Source organism: Salvelinus namaycush, chromosome 28 (genome assembly GCF_016432855.1).
Source record: "Salvelinus namaycush isolate Seneca chromosome 28, SaNama_1.0, whole genome shotgun sequence".
NCBI lineage: Eukaryota > Metazoa > Chordata > Actinopteri > Salmoniformes > Salmonidae > Salvelinus > Salvelinus namaycush.
Genome location: NC_052334.1, coordinates 12,255,509 through 12,270,547, shown reverse-complemented (window position 1 = coordinate 12,270,547; position 15,039 = coordinate 12,255,509). Strand labels below are relative to the sequence as shown.

Sequence of the window (15,039 nt, the reverse complement as noted above, 5' to 3'; positions counted from 1 at the left end):
AGACACTGTCAAGAGTAAAATGAAAGCAATCAATCCAGCGAGATTTAAGTGACAAGTGGATTTTGCACCCAAATAAATGGCTGAAAAGGAGAGATCCTCAGGTGGGCGGGGCATGCGAGTTGCTACTCAATGTGTTCACTGTTCAGTAGTTTCTCAGTCCACTGTGCACCAGGTATTGTACAGAGATTTGTCATAAGTTACAAGGTAAGATGGTTGTATTGTAAACTTTTTTTAATAAGTAGTTTGTGTTTAGGTCTGTTAAATCAATCTGTCTTAAGGATATGTGGTTCAGTGCATTGTATTGTTGCGTTGTAGGCAATGTGGTAATGAATCAAACCCAGAACTCTGCCATTCCAGGCTCCGTGCTTCAAACCCAGAACTCTGCCATTCCAGGCTCCGTGCTTCAAACCCAGAACTCTGCCATTCCAGGCTCCGTGCTTCAAACCCAGAACTCTGCCATTCCAGGCTCCGTGCTTCAAACCCAGAAGTCTGCCATTCCAGGCTCCGTGCTCCAAACCCAGAAGTCTGCCATTCCAGGCTCCGTGCTCCAAACCCAGAACTCTGCCATTCCAGGCTCCGTGCTTCAAACCCAGAACTCTGCCATTGCAGGCTCCATGCTCCAAACCCAGAACTCTGCCATTGCAGGCTCCATGCTCCAAACCCAGAACTCTGCCATTGCAGGCTCCATGCTCCAAACCCAGAACTCTGCCATTGCAGGCTCCATGCTCCAAACCCAGAACTCTGCCATTGCAGGCTCCATGCTCCAGCCAATGAGCCTTATTTCCCTAATGACTTGTGATTGGTCTGCCAGATTAGATTCACCAATTGTGGCCAAGGATTTTAATTAAACATGGGTGATGAATGTGTGACCCGGCAGGCCAGGTGCTATGACAGCCATCCTGTTGTTCTGTCAGCAGGGCTGCTATGTTTCATACACTGCTGTTGGGTCTCTGTCTGATACCAATATTTTGTACATTTATTGTAATTCAGTTCCACTAATTTAATGAATGAATGTGTTTAGGTGCTTTTTCAGACTTGATTGTATTGTTGATAGTTGCATGGAACTGAATCATATTTAATTTGATTGTTTTAGCATAGACCAAGCCCATTCATAAGGTGTATGTGGAGAATCCAAGTGTTATGACTTTAAAAACTATAGTTAGCTATGAATAGACAGCCTCAAACTGTCTGGTCTTGGTTTTACTCTGTGTGTATGTCTCTTCTCCTCCGGCCCAACGATGCCCTGGTCTACAAGCGGTGGAGGACTACAGAACAGAAGTTGAACTCAGAGAGGCACCTGAGGGCTGAGATGAGCCATCCCCATAGTAGTGGTACTGTACAGTCTGTCTTCATATGATGCTACTCAAATCAAAGTGTTTGTATTAAGTACTTGATGTGTTTAGGCCTGTTAAATCACTCAACCAGTAGGTCTGAACCTGACATAATGGTTGACAGTAAAGATACTGTCAATCAAAATTGATACATAGGAATCTTTTTTTTTTGTCATGTGTTTAATGTAACTTTCATGACATTGCATTTGAGTGTTTCAAGAGTCATGTGATGTGCAATCATATCTTAAGTGCTGGTGCATTTACTGTGGTTGTTTTGAAAAAAATATTTTTGTGCCAAGTTCAAGATCTACCTTCATGAATCCCCATTGAGTCATTGGAAACAGTTTGCAGTTCCCAACAAACAAATATTGTATTTCTCTGGCTTTGGAGCTCTTTCCCAGTGAAATAACTGGTTTATTTCTTGCCCATCCAAATCAGTTGAGTCAGTCTTTATAAAACAGGAGCTAGAGAGATGAGTGGGAGACCTATGGAGTATGAAAAACACCTGCCAAATGAACCGGCGTGCATCCAGGAGGGAGATAGGAGTGTGAACACAACCATCTGTTCCACTCACATACTGAGACTGTGTGTGTGTGTGGCTTGTTGCATTTCAAGGACAATCATTCTCTCAAAACAATTCTAGCAAAAATGATATGGCTGACCCAGCTGAATGCAGTGTTTCTTATTGAGGCAATTCTTCTGTTTTCCAATCCAACATTGTTTGTTGCATTCTAATGGAACATGTTTATTTTACTTCAATCAACTTCAACTTCATGAGCCCTTAGAATTATACAATTAAGTCAAAGGCCTTTCTCTCTTGAGCTGAGGAAATCTAAAATGTTTTAGTTTAGTTATTGCTCACCAAACACTACTTATGTTTAATTTAGTCTGTTTACTGCCCACTGGGCACAGACCTCAGTTCCTCGTTTTGATTTACTTCTGATTGAGTTAAACTTGAATTCAACGTGAAATCAACAACAATTGAACCATGTCATTGGATTTAGATTAAAAGTTTGGTGAAAAAAAGCATACCAGTTTGTGCCCAGTGGGTAGAATCTAATGTCATTTGGCCAGTTCTGATAGATTAAAAGTTGTCACATAAGACCCAGAAACTGCTCGCCTATCCAACTTTGTCAACACAGATATTGCATTTGGCTTTCCTCATGAAACTGTATTTACTTAGATTTTCAGTCTCTAGAGCAGGGAGTGTCGCAAGTACTGCACGATTTTGCACCATACCCGACCCACTGAGATAATTAATCAGCTCAGTGATTGACTAATTTCAACACACCTGGTCTTCCAGGTCGGTTTTAATCAAAAACATGAAGCGCATGCAGCACTACAGGATCAGGGTTTCCTACCCCGGCTCTAGAGTGAATCTCTAATATGTTTTTGTACCATACTGTGATTTGAATATGACGATTGACTTTACTAATTAAACATAAATTAAAAAATAACACTGGGACTTATTTGAAATTCTCAGTGACATTCCCACCTGATGTGGATATTATTTGTGATTGTGTCGTCTGTAATAATTATAGTTGGTATGACAGCTCACTTATTTCAAAATAAAGACGATCTTTGTGCTCTGTTGCCTACACATGCCAGGTATGCTTTTTGATTGTCATTTTAAGATGAAAATCCAAGGAAGATTATTAAATTAAAGATGATAAATATCACAATATGACAAAACACAATTTATGCAGTTGTATTAGTCTCATAAATGTCCAATTGTGTTGACTGTGTGTTTTAATGAAATTGTAAAATTGCTGATACGACGAAAACTATTGTGCGTCGGCTCTGCAGCAATTTACCAATCAATCAGTTGAAATTGAATGTGTGTTTTGACGTTCAACGACATTTCTATTTCAGATTACAGTGGTGTATATCGATTAGGACCTAGCCTAGGCCCCACCGCAACGTAATTTTACAACGTCTGAAGCTGCGTCTCTCAAATGACTACAACATTCGTAGCTATCCATGGTCCTGAAACGCAACGTCTGCGCGCTGTACCATCGATCAACTGCCGTGAGGAGATGGGTTCTCTGGACAGTACTGTTTGAGAAGGGTTATTTAAGACATACTTTTTTTTTTAGAAAAAACTGCCAAAATGCTCATCAACAGCTCTATCAGGAATCTAACACTGGAGGACGTTTTTTCCCTAATTAACAACTCGTCTGGGAACGGAACGGACAACGAGTCTCACGGCAGCGCTATCCTCATCTCCTTCATTTACTCGGTTGTCTGTTTGGTCGGACTGTGCGGGAACTCTATGGTTATCTATGTCATTTTTAGATATGCCAAAATGAAAACGGCAACAAATATTTACATTCTGAATTTGGCCATCGCGGACGAGTTACTTATGCTGAGTGTCCCCTTCTTGGTGACATCTTCACTCCTTCATCACTGGCCTTTCGGCTCCCTTCTCTGCCGACTTGTTCTGAGTGTTGATGCTATTAATATGTTTACGAGTATTTACTGCCTAACTGTACTTAGCATAGACCGATATATTGCGGTTGTACACCCCATCAAAGCCTCCCGGTACCGGAGGCCCACAATAGCTAAAATAGTCAACTTTGGGGTTTGGATGTTTTCTATCCTGGTAATTTTACCCATTATTATATTTTCCACGACCGTTCCAAACTTGGACGGTTCGCTCGCTTGCAACATTCAGATGCCAGAGCCAGTGAACCAGTGGATGGCTGTGTTTGTGATTTATGCCTTTCTCATGGGCTTTCTGTTCCCAGTCATTGCTATCTGTATGTGTTACATCCTCATCATCGCCAAGATGAGAGTGGTGGCAATGAAGGCAGGCTGGCAGCAGCGTAAGAAATCGGAGAGAAAGATCACTCTGATGGTGTTGATGGTGGTGACCGTGTTTGTCATCTGTTGGATGCCCTTTCACATTGTACAGCTCGTTAATGTCTTTGTGAAGCACCATAACGCGACATTCATGCAACTCGCAGTGATTTTGGGGTACGCAAACAGCTGCGCCAACCCTATACTGTATGGATTTTTATCAGACAATTTCAAACGTTCGTTCCAAAGAATTTGGTGCTTGCGGTGGATGGACAATGCAACGGAGGAACCAATAGATTACTATGCCACGGCTCTGAAAAGTCGTGGTTACAGTGCGGATGAATTTCAACCAGACAACATGGAATGTGACAGCACTTATAGAAATGGAATCTGCACTTCGAGGACAACGACACTGTAACCTAGCATATGGACATAAAGTGATGAAACGATATGAACAAAATCATAAATTTGACCACTGAGTGTTTTGTTCATTAGGCCTACTAGGCTGTTACTTCGGTATTTATTAGTTTGGTTTACTTGCAACTATTTATATGAACTCAATTAAAAAGTTGACTAATCAGAATGTCTTATTATTGTTTGAATCATTGCAATATGGATCCAGGTGGCACTGTGCGTAAAAGTCCTCCAATTATGACAAGTAGCCTACAGAGCAGAAACAGACTGGCACTACTAGAGGCTGCCGGTGTGCAGTGTAGTTATACTATTTCCACTGTGTGAGCCAGAGTGTGGACTCGAGTCACAAGACTTGGACTCGAGTCTGACTTGAGTCACACATTTGATCACCTGAGACTCGACTTGATAGAAAATAAAATAACTTGAGACTTGACTCGAAACGCACACTCGGCACTCTCTCTGATTGGACCAACTGTCAATCAACACAGGTCGGATGAGCTAGCGCAGTGAGAATATTTTCGGGGGTCGCTAGTGCGAAAGCTGAATGGGAAAATATGTATATTTTTTTAATACATATTTTAATAGGCTACATGTAGCCTGCCATTTTAATTTTATAACAATACCTTTGCTTATTTGATCTGGTCACTAACATGATAGGCCTACAGCATTGCAACAAATGGTTGTTTCTAAAACATTCTAAACTATGCTTCAGAACCAAAAAGTTGTGCATCTTGACTGTTGACCAGTCATTACCATTGGCGCGCAAAGATGGGCTCACACATCCAGATTAGTGACCAGAAATCGCTTGTTTAATTTTCTCCGGTTTTGCTAGGCAAAAATAGAGTAGCCTGCCTAAGTTAATATTATCCAGTGGAGATGCGTCATTCATGGCAGGTGGGGCAGAGCTCCATCTGTTTTGAGCCCCACCTGTTTAGAAAAAATATATATTTTCAGTTTTGCATGTTATTTTGGCATCAATAGGTGTGACATATCCGTTTGCAAACAATGTAAAAAAAATGTTGCGTTAATAAAGCTGCATACAAACATGGTCTCTTTTTTTGCTTTCTTGAGTAAGGCAGCTCCAAAATGCACGTGTTTCAGCCTAGCTCAGTGCTTTTTGTGGTAGTGGGTCAGCCAGCGGAAAATATGGAGAGTAGGGGTTGGTAATGTTCTCTAGTTGCGCCATGATTGGCTCAGTATTCTGTCATTCATGGGGACACTACCTCACCACAAAATCTACGGCTGGAGCTCGAAAATTCAAGCCCCCTAGGTGCTGCCATAGACTTACATTAGAAGTGCCCATCCAAGAAGGCTCAAGGTCATTGGCCACAGATAAAATGACGTCAAATCATGTCATATCTACCTTAGCTTTGATTGGATTTATCATGTCAACGTCATACTTTCAACATCTTAGCTAGCAGGCTAGACAAGCAATCATCATCATGCATCAAGTCAACAATCTACTGGCAAATCCTTTCAATCCTTGTCATATGAATAGAAATTATAGATAAAACGTAACGGTGCTCATCAGCCGTTTGACATAAACATTACACAACAAGTTGGAAATCGCAAATTCAACAATGAGTGCTAAGGCGCCACTGCAGCCCCGGGTTCGATCCCAGGCTGTATCATAACCGGCTGCGCCCGGGAGACCCATGGGACGGTGCACAATTGTCCCAGCGTCATCCGGGTTAGGGGAGGGTTTGGCCGGCTGGGATGTCCTTGTCTCATCATGGTCTAGCGACTCCTTGTGGTGGGCCAGTCGGTCGACTTCGGTGTGTCAAGAAGCAGTGCGGCTTGGTTCTCGACCTTCGCCGAGTCAATAGGGGAATTGCAGTGATGAGACAAGATTGTAACTACCCCTGAAAAAGGGGGTAACACCATGGGCCAGAAAAGTTTGAATACATTGGCCATGCTATTAATCCGGCATGACTTCTGCCGAGTTCAAAACTGGAAATTCGGACCTGGGAAATCTCAGACTTCAGTGAGTTCAAGACAACTGGAAACTCTGAAAAAACGAACTCCAATTGTGAAAATACGGAAAATAATTTTGAACTGTCATCCAACTTTCTAGAGCCCACAAGAGGGCCACCTTCTTGTTCAAGTGAGCACAGCACGACAAGTCCAAAAATGTTTTGTATGCTGCTGCATAAATTATGTAATATGCTAGGGAGATAGTATTACCTTCTTAGCTACAGAATGTTGTGTAGTAAGCTGTTAGTAGACCATGTGCCTTACCTAAATAATTTGGTCCCTTTTCCCCTCATAATTAGCCTACTGTTCTAACTTGGTGGGGCACATGTAGCCAATAGCCAGTTGTAGAGAAATGTCATCGTCAAATATTGTAACAGTTCTGACTTGGTGTACAGGGAGAATACTGTAAGAACGGCCCATGTTCTGAATTCTATCACCATACATTTCAAAAGTGCTGAACAAATAGTTATATTGACTACGTCCATCCTAGGTCGCTCATTAATGTCTTAATCAAAAATACGGATTGCCTCTTATCCGCTCCTCTTCCCCTTATGCCATAGTTTGTACATCTCAGCTGTCAGTAGAAACCATATTTGTTTAGCAAGTCAGGCATATCAGCTATGTTTTTTTTAAAGGCAGTAAATGAGGCTGAATGAACTGTTTCGCTGCCAGACAAGGCTCCACTGATAGCCAGGTGTAGCAGTGGTAAGGACAGCTTTATGTAAGCCCTATTAGTTTGTATGCACCATTTGTAACCATTATAGTGGAATTATTGTTTAGTATTGTGTAGTGGCTTTGCTGGCATGCATCTAAAAAAAAATATTTTTGTTTGCCCCACCAACATTTACATGCTAAAATCGCCACTGATAGCATGTCATACTATTTCTGTACTGACAGCATCAGTTACATGGGCACGCATAGAGGGGCTCTGTTTCGTTCGCTCGAATGCTTTCTCCAGTGATATAGTTTCAGCAGAGAGGAAGAGGCGAAGCAAGAGGGTTTAGTCTCTCCTATATCCCTGGTAAGCAATCACTGGGCTAGTTGATACAATGTGACAAGTTCGTTAGGGACAGCTTTGGGGCAGACCCTGTGAAGATTTAATAAGATGTTGAACTTCACTAGCAATAGCTCAAGTCAAGACAGATAGAAAGGCAGGCAGATAGGCGGAGAAGAGAGATTAATGTGATTGAACGAACTGGCATTTATCAGGATACTTTCAACTGTTTTTATTTGTTGGCTTTAGGCATATGTATTTTACTTAGTTGATGATGGTGACAACATCATTACTTTAAGATTTATGACAGTGTTTTTTTGTTCCTTGTGTGCCATTATTGCTGGCTAGATTAGCCTAGACCAGTGGTTCCGAACCAGGGGTACTAGGACCTCTGTATGTACTTGGTCTATCCACAGGGGGTACTTGAGAAGACTCAAGTACCCCTACAGTAGGCCAACTGGTAAAAGACACATGAGGGGGTACTTCTGGGGTACTCCGGCAGAGCAAAATTTAGTTGGCGGTACAGTAAGTGAAAAAGGTTGGGAACCACTGGCCTAGACCATACTTAGAGTGAGATGGCAAAGACGTCTTGTGATTGGTTCGTCTAGATTTGTTCAGGCTTGTGATTGTATTGCAGATATAACTTTATAGTGCCAAGTTCTAATGGGTTAATGCCAATAGAACTATCTAGTTTTTCATTTCTTTCACTTAAAATGTACTTCTAATTTCACAGACATATGAAGAACCATTTAAAGATGTATTATATCTGACTAACTCATTTTTGACAAAAATATCAGATAGAACGTTTAGTCCCACGGTCTCGATTTGTAGTTGCATGTATCGATTTTTTCCACTTGACTTGAACTTGTGACTTGCTCTTAAAATGTATGACTTGGACTTGATTCAAGACTTGACCCATTCTATTTGAAACTCGGACCTTGTGACTTGAGACTTGCTTGTGACTTGAATAATAGTGACTTGGTCCCACCTCTGGTGTGAGCACATACAAAAAAGTGTTGAACCCTGCTGCCTATGATTAATTTATTCCAGATTTCTTGAAGAGTAAAAGGAGATTGATGCAGAGTTTAAGTTGAGATTTATGCTCAGTCTCTATGATTCATTATTCATTGTGTAAGTTCAAGTTAAAACAGCAGCAGTGATTTTTGCTTTTACATCTCTCAGGCAGACAGCAACAGGAAAACTTGTTTACCATTGGCAAAACGACCACATCCTGGTCCGGATAGAGCAGCCAAGTCATCTCTTATCAGCAGTCCTCTCTTTGGTGCATATTTACTCGGGCTTCTGTAGGCTAGAAGATAAACCTACCCATAGTGTCTGTTTGCTCATAATTCATTCAACCTTTATTTTCGATTATAATAAAATCATTGCTTTTAAAATCAGTTGATCTATTGACAAGATAGGCTCTTTCTTTTGAACTGAGAAAGAACTAGCTAGGTTAATATGGGCTCAACATTTTAAGCCATGGGCAGAGACTGTGATCCTTTATATCAGGACTAGAAACTTCCAAAATACTGAAGCATCAAATTCATCTTCATATGTTACATGATGCCTTATATATACACACAAACCACATACAGTATATACAACTAAACAACAACTAAATAAACATAAAGGCCTAGCAAATACTATGAAGAAATGTGAGCCCACATACACATCCTCAAAATAAAATAATATCCAAAGCTTTCATTTTCACTACTGCAGTGAAAATTAACATTGTATTGTCTAAGTAGTGGTCAATCCTTTCTATGAAGAAATGTTATTCAAGTGCTTATTGACAACTAACTGTAAGGTAGTGATGAGTATGAACTGAAATAAGTCTTATATATTGTCAGTTTAAATCTTCAGGTTGTCTGAGTCTGCTGTGACCTCCGTTCACACTTCTGCTTAAGTTGCCTCCTTCTCATTTGTGTTTTCCAGGGAGTATTTTTCCTTCGAGGCCTCTGCCCTCTTTACTGCCATTTTCTCTGCAGTGTTCATGGCCAGTTTCTGCGATCGCCTCCTGAGACAGCACTTCACAGTAGCCAACACCACGACCACCAGAACGACCAAGGTCATCACTGCTATCAGCACAGTTATGAAGATTTTGGCTTGTTCTCCACTCTTGTCCACTATCTCAATGTCATCTGTAGGGGAAGTGGGAGTAGGTTGGTCTGGCAGAAAGATGATAAGAGACCCCTCCTGAATTGTTGGCTTGGGAGTGGGAGTGTGGTCTTGGACCAAATAGGTGTCACTTCCTTCAGGAGTAAAGGTAGCTACTGGTAGTTCATTGCATGACACTGAGCCCTCGTCTTGAAGATTTCCATTTTTATCACGGCATTTACAGAGGTAAGAACCCTCAGTGTTGACACACTGGCCTTTGCAGGGCTGATCTCTGCATTCATCATTGTCCACACAGTTTCCAGACCCATCTCTCACATAACCTGCTTTGCACGAAGCACAAATGCCATCTATAGCCGATCCATCATCACGTTTCCATTTCAGAGTTGTTGCAGAGCAAGTCAGTTTAAACAATTGCCCAGACAAACATTCTAGATCCAGTTTATGAGGATTATTTGGGTCTGGCCTGAGTGGTCGGGCCTCCAGTATGTGTGGGGTAAGACACTGGTCCATGAAAGGCATATTTTCATCACGTTGTTTACAAATGAATGGACGATTTGTCTTACAGGTACTGGGAACAAACCCCCAGTTCACTATCTCAGTTCCATTAAACTCACCTGAGAGAAATACACAGTGTATAACCGTGCAGGTTGGTATGGGCAAAGACTTCCACTGATCCAGTTTTGTGTCACTGCTGCTATCCACTGTCCATTTAAAACCTTTCAGAGGTGTGTCATTTTTCACACAATCCAACTTTTCTTTCCTCAAACCCACCCAAAACTCAAATGTACCTTCTGTGGATGGCATGTTCGCGATGACTTTCAAAATCTTCGTGGCTTCCTCCATACTGGCCACTTTAGTTAGGAAACTGGCAGGCAGACAGGCTTCTAAAGCTTTGTCGAAGTTGAGAGGATTCATATGAAGAGTATAGTGTTCATCATCAGGAACACACAGACCCACCCCCAAGACGCTCCACAGGCATATCCAGTAGTACTCCATTCTCCCCGCTTGCACCAATCGATCTGATGACAGTGGTGCTCAGTCAGACTGATGATGGTCCTCCTGCTAGCCTCCCCTGTAATGGACTGGCTGACGATGCAAATTTTCCTGCTACTTTCTTAGCTTACCCTGAGAGGTCCTCCCAAGACAACAAGCACAGGAAGCGTGCTTAGACTTGATACATCCATCCACTTCCTCTGCAGAGGGGGTGGTGGCACATCCAAACATTAGCAACTTTTAAACACATTATCGTTGTCATAAAAGTATACAGCAGCCTAAGATTCAAGGACTGGCAGATGAGTTGTGAGAAAAATACACTAATGTACTCTAGTCATATCAGCATAATAACTCCAGTAATTTAAATGATTTAGCGCTTTGATAATATTTCCCCATGAGATCACCAGGCGAGCTTCACTTTTTGTTGTGGGAGATGCAGGAAGTTTTCCTTCACAGAAAAGGCTTGCAAAATAAAGAAAAGAACCAGTGTCACAAATAGGTGCTGAGATCCAACTTGAAACTTGTGAGAGGATATGCCAGCCTGCTGATACTGTCCTGGTATCAGGATGTGATGATAAAAAGCAGACTTATGATTAATTCCCTCAGGGAATAGATCCTCGCTAATGTGTGCTTTGATTTTTATCAACCCTAAAACACGAAACTCAGAAAGTCATTGTGTCATTGTATAGCAACTTGACTTAGTGAGGCATTCAGTGGGGACCCCATTTGGGATATACAGAGTATTCATTGTCTACTAAGTAAATTACTATTATTTAGGTTCTGCGGCAGTGTTTCTTTGTCAGAGAAAAGCAGATGCTTCCTGGGGAAGTGCCAGAGAATGGCAGGAAGAGAGGCTGAGGTGGAGTGCATTTCTACAACTCAGATAGGAGAGGACCTTGTCCACAGCACATCTCAGACAGGAGAGGACCTTGTCCACAGCACATCTCAGACAGGAGAGGACCTTGTCCACAGCACAATTCAGACAGGAGAGGACCTTGTCCACAGCACAACTCAGACAGGAGAGGACCTTGTCCACAGCACATCTCAGACAGGAGAGGACCTTGTCCACAGCACATCTCAGACAGGTGAGGACCTTGTCCACAGCACATCTCAGACAGGAGAGGACCTTGTCCACAGCACATCTCAGACAGGAGCAATCCAAGGGACACAGAGGGAAGGGTCCGGGGTCGGGGAACCAAAGGAAATGGAATTCTAAGTGCACAGGAAAAGAAGTCCCCCCCCAAAAGCCATCAGAGAACAAAGGAACAAGGGAGTGAAGTCACACTTCCTTTTGTCTACTTACTGTGAAAATGTATGTGAACTCTACTCATGTTTTAATGAATGCTTTCCATTTAAGACAGAAGAAATAAACAACCCTGTATTGTACCCCAGACTGTATGGTTTCAGTGTGATTGCAAAGGATTGTGGGTAGAGGATTTGTATCATCATTTGCATTCCCACTCCCTACAGTGACCAACCACACAGTCCTTCAGGTGAGGAGGCAACTGTCTCTGCCGTGGTGGATGGAAATCTGCCACGGTACCACTACTAAACATAATCCGGTCGAAGGACCATGAAAAAGGAACCCAAGATATTTAACTGGTTGGATAGATGTCACCAGGTGTACTCTGCTCATGTCAGAGAGCAAGCAGACGACAGAGAGGACCGGTGGTTGGATATGGTAAAGGTGTGTGATTCTGCAACAAAGGAGAGGCATCATGTCAGGTCCATAACATAAAAGGTCATGTTGATAAGGATAAAGCTATTAAAACATATCTCAAATGATGAAAATGACATTGTTAGGTAACTACAATAAACATGGAAAATAGGAAACAAACTTACTCTTAACTTGAACGCACACAACTGGAAATGTAGGAATTGCTTGCCAGGATTTAAATACAAAAGGTGTGAATGAGACTATCTGGGCAGTCCTGATAATTAGTGACAAGTTTGTGCCATTGAGAGAGTCAACAAGTTCCTTCTCAGCAGTATGCTGCGCCACTGAGCGCTTTTGTACAATACCAATAACAACCTTTGGAGTATTGAGTGTCAGTGCAATGTGCTTCATCTTATCATCCTAAAAGCCAATGTATGCTTGATCTGGAAATGTGGTCGGAGGCTTCGTATGGAGAGTGTGACGCAATTGCGGAGCCTCCAGAGGCATGCAGAGGCCAAATCAAGCTCCTTACCGCATCGCTGTGCACCTCTCAAATTTTGCAACAATGCAGAGGGCTCCTTAAAGCCTCGCATTTGCATGATTGGTTGACGGTAGGTGGGGGCGGGAGGTCCTGTATAAACACAAACTCACTTCGCAAGAAGTATGAAAACTCTGACTGAGTGGTTGAATTATTCAGTACCACAGTACCAATTTGTTTTCAGGTTGTTTCATTTTTCAATGTTTATTCAAGAAAACATACAGTACACTTGATGGTTGCTCCAAACTGTCCACCTATTTTTTAGTACCCCCCATGAACACTGTTAAAGATTTAGTCTGCTTGTTTTCCTCCTCAGTTTAGTTTGTTCTTAAACTACTGTGCCTCCCTTCAGTTTCCTGTCGTACCTCATCAATGTAAACACAACCGTTCTCGATGCACTAACTTATTTCCTCTACCCTGTCATCCATTTTCCTTTGCTATGATTTCTAATGATATATTAGGGCCTGATGACAGTCTTATAACATTGTTGCCACGGTGCCTTTTTCAATTTGAATTACCCCTCTGCATGTCCTGAATTGTAAATTAAGTGTTTTGCTCAGTCAGTCAGTTAGTCAGGCATAACTCTCCTTATGTAACACAGTGAAACTTTGCTGTGATGTGCTGGGTGGGTGGTGTGTACCAACATGGAGGCTTTATGCATCTCTCCCACAAACCGCCCTGACTGATACAAACGGGTTGTGAAATGACAAAAAAAAAATGTATTCAGTGATTCTAAGCTACCTGTCGAAAAACGAATATATTGATAACATTCTTTTGACGGACCATAAGCTTTTAATGTCAATGTCCATCAAAAACAGCTTTCTATTCAGAATGAATAGGAAGTATTATGCCATCTGCCAAACATACAGCAATGAATGAATTTCACGGCCAACTGAACCTTTCAAATAAGATTTTATAGGAAAAATAGTATATTTTTCTTCCAACACTATCTATAGAGTCTATAGTAGGACAGCCTGACAGTCGGCTGTGTGAAGGCTGATTGTGGTGAGGTCCTGCAGGGCCTCTCTAAGTATGAATAGATATCCAGTGATACATGAAGATGGATATATTGTGTGGGAGGGTGGGAGGCAGCCCAGTCATTATACATACAGAGCCTTCAGAAAGTATTCACACCCCTTTACTTTTTCCACATCTTGTTGTGTTATAGCCTGAATTTAAAATGAATTAAACTTAGATTTTTGGTCACTGGCCTAAACACAATACCCCATAATGTGAAAGTGGAATTATGTTTTAGACATTTTTACAAATGAATTAAAAATGAAAAGCTCAAATGTCTTGAGACAATAATTATTCCCTTTGTTATAGCAAGCCTAAATACGTTCAGGAGTAAAAATGTGCTTAACAAGTCACATAATAAGTTGCATTGACTCTGTGTGCGATAATAGTGCTTAACATGATTTTTTTATGACTACCTCATCTCTGTACCCCACACATACAATTATCTAAGGTCCCTCAGTCGAGCAGTGAATTTCAAAAACACAGATTCAACCACAAAGACCAGGGAGGTTTTCCAATGCCTCGCAAAGAAGGGCACCTGTTGGTAGATGGGTAAAAATAAAGAAGCATAAACAACCTGAAAACAAGTTGGTCAACCCTTGTGTTAATCTGAGTAGAATAATGAAAAAATCCCCATCAAAATCAGTTTCAGCTAGAGACATCCTGAAAATCGATAACGCTGATGTGCCAACTTCTGTCTCTAGTGTCTGAACCGTTTGGGCTACAAACTAATATGTCGAAAGGGGAGACTCTCACAAACACCATGTTGTTCCCCATTTTTCTCTACGATCTACAGAAGTGTCACGGGACTCGTCTGAAGGTAACCCATTCAAATTAATGGAAGTTTGGAGGAACGGGAGTTTTGTGCCAACAAAAATAAGGGGTTAAATATGTGTCCAAAAAAACACAAATATTTCCTTAGCTTTCTTACATCTCCTAGATTTTCGGACAGACACTTCAAAACGTTATTCCTGATGATTTATTTTTTATGAATGTGTTATTCAATGTGTTTCAATAGGCTATAGTAGTAAAGGCCAAATTCAATATTTTATCAAATTATATTTTTATATTTTTTGGGGATACCTAAAGGGGTCCTAAAATTCCAAATCAAATAGCTAAAAGATCCATGGTATGACCATCTTAAACCAATTCCGTATATTATCTTACACTTTGAGGTTTTAATCCATTTTGAATTCAGGCT

At 41.4% G+C, this 15,039-nt stretch overlaps 2 protein-coding genes across 2 annotated transcripts; one reads left to right on the top strand and one right to left on the bottom strand.

The window, feature by feature from the left end:
* Positions 1-3,441: 3,441 nt before the first annotated feature.
* Positions 3,442-4,548, top strand: LOC120023728 (somatostatin receptor type 1-like). The gene has a single exon (XM_038967799.1). The coding sequence runs from the start codon at positions 3,442-3,444 to the stop codon at positions 4,546-4,548; it is 1,107 nt and encodes a 368-aa protein (XP_038823727.1).
* Positions 4,549-8,854: 4,306 nt separating this feature from the next.
* On the bottom strand, positions 8,855-10,732 carry LOC120023427 (complement component C1q receptor-like). The gene has a single exon (XM_038967442.1). It carries the CDS (start codon positions 10,627-10,629, stop codon positions 9,418-9,420), a length of 1,212 nt encoding a protein of 403 aa, XP_038823370.1. The 5' UTR covers positions 10,630-10,732; the 3' UTR covers positions 8,855-9,417.
* Positions 10,733-15,039: the final 4,307 nt, after the last annotated feature.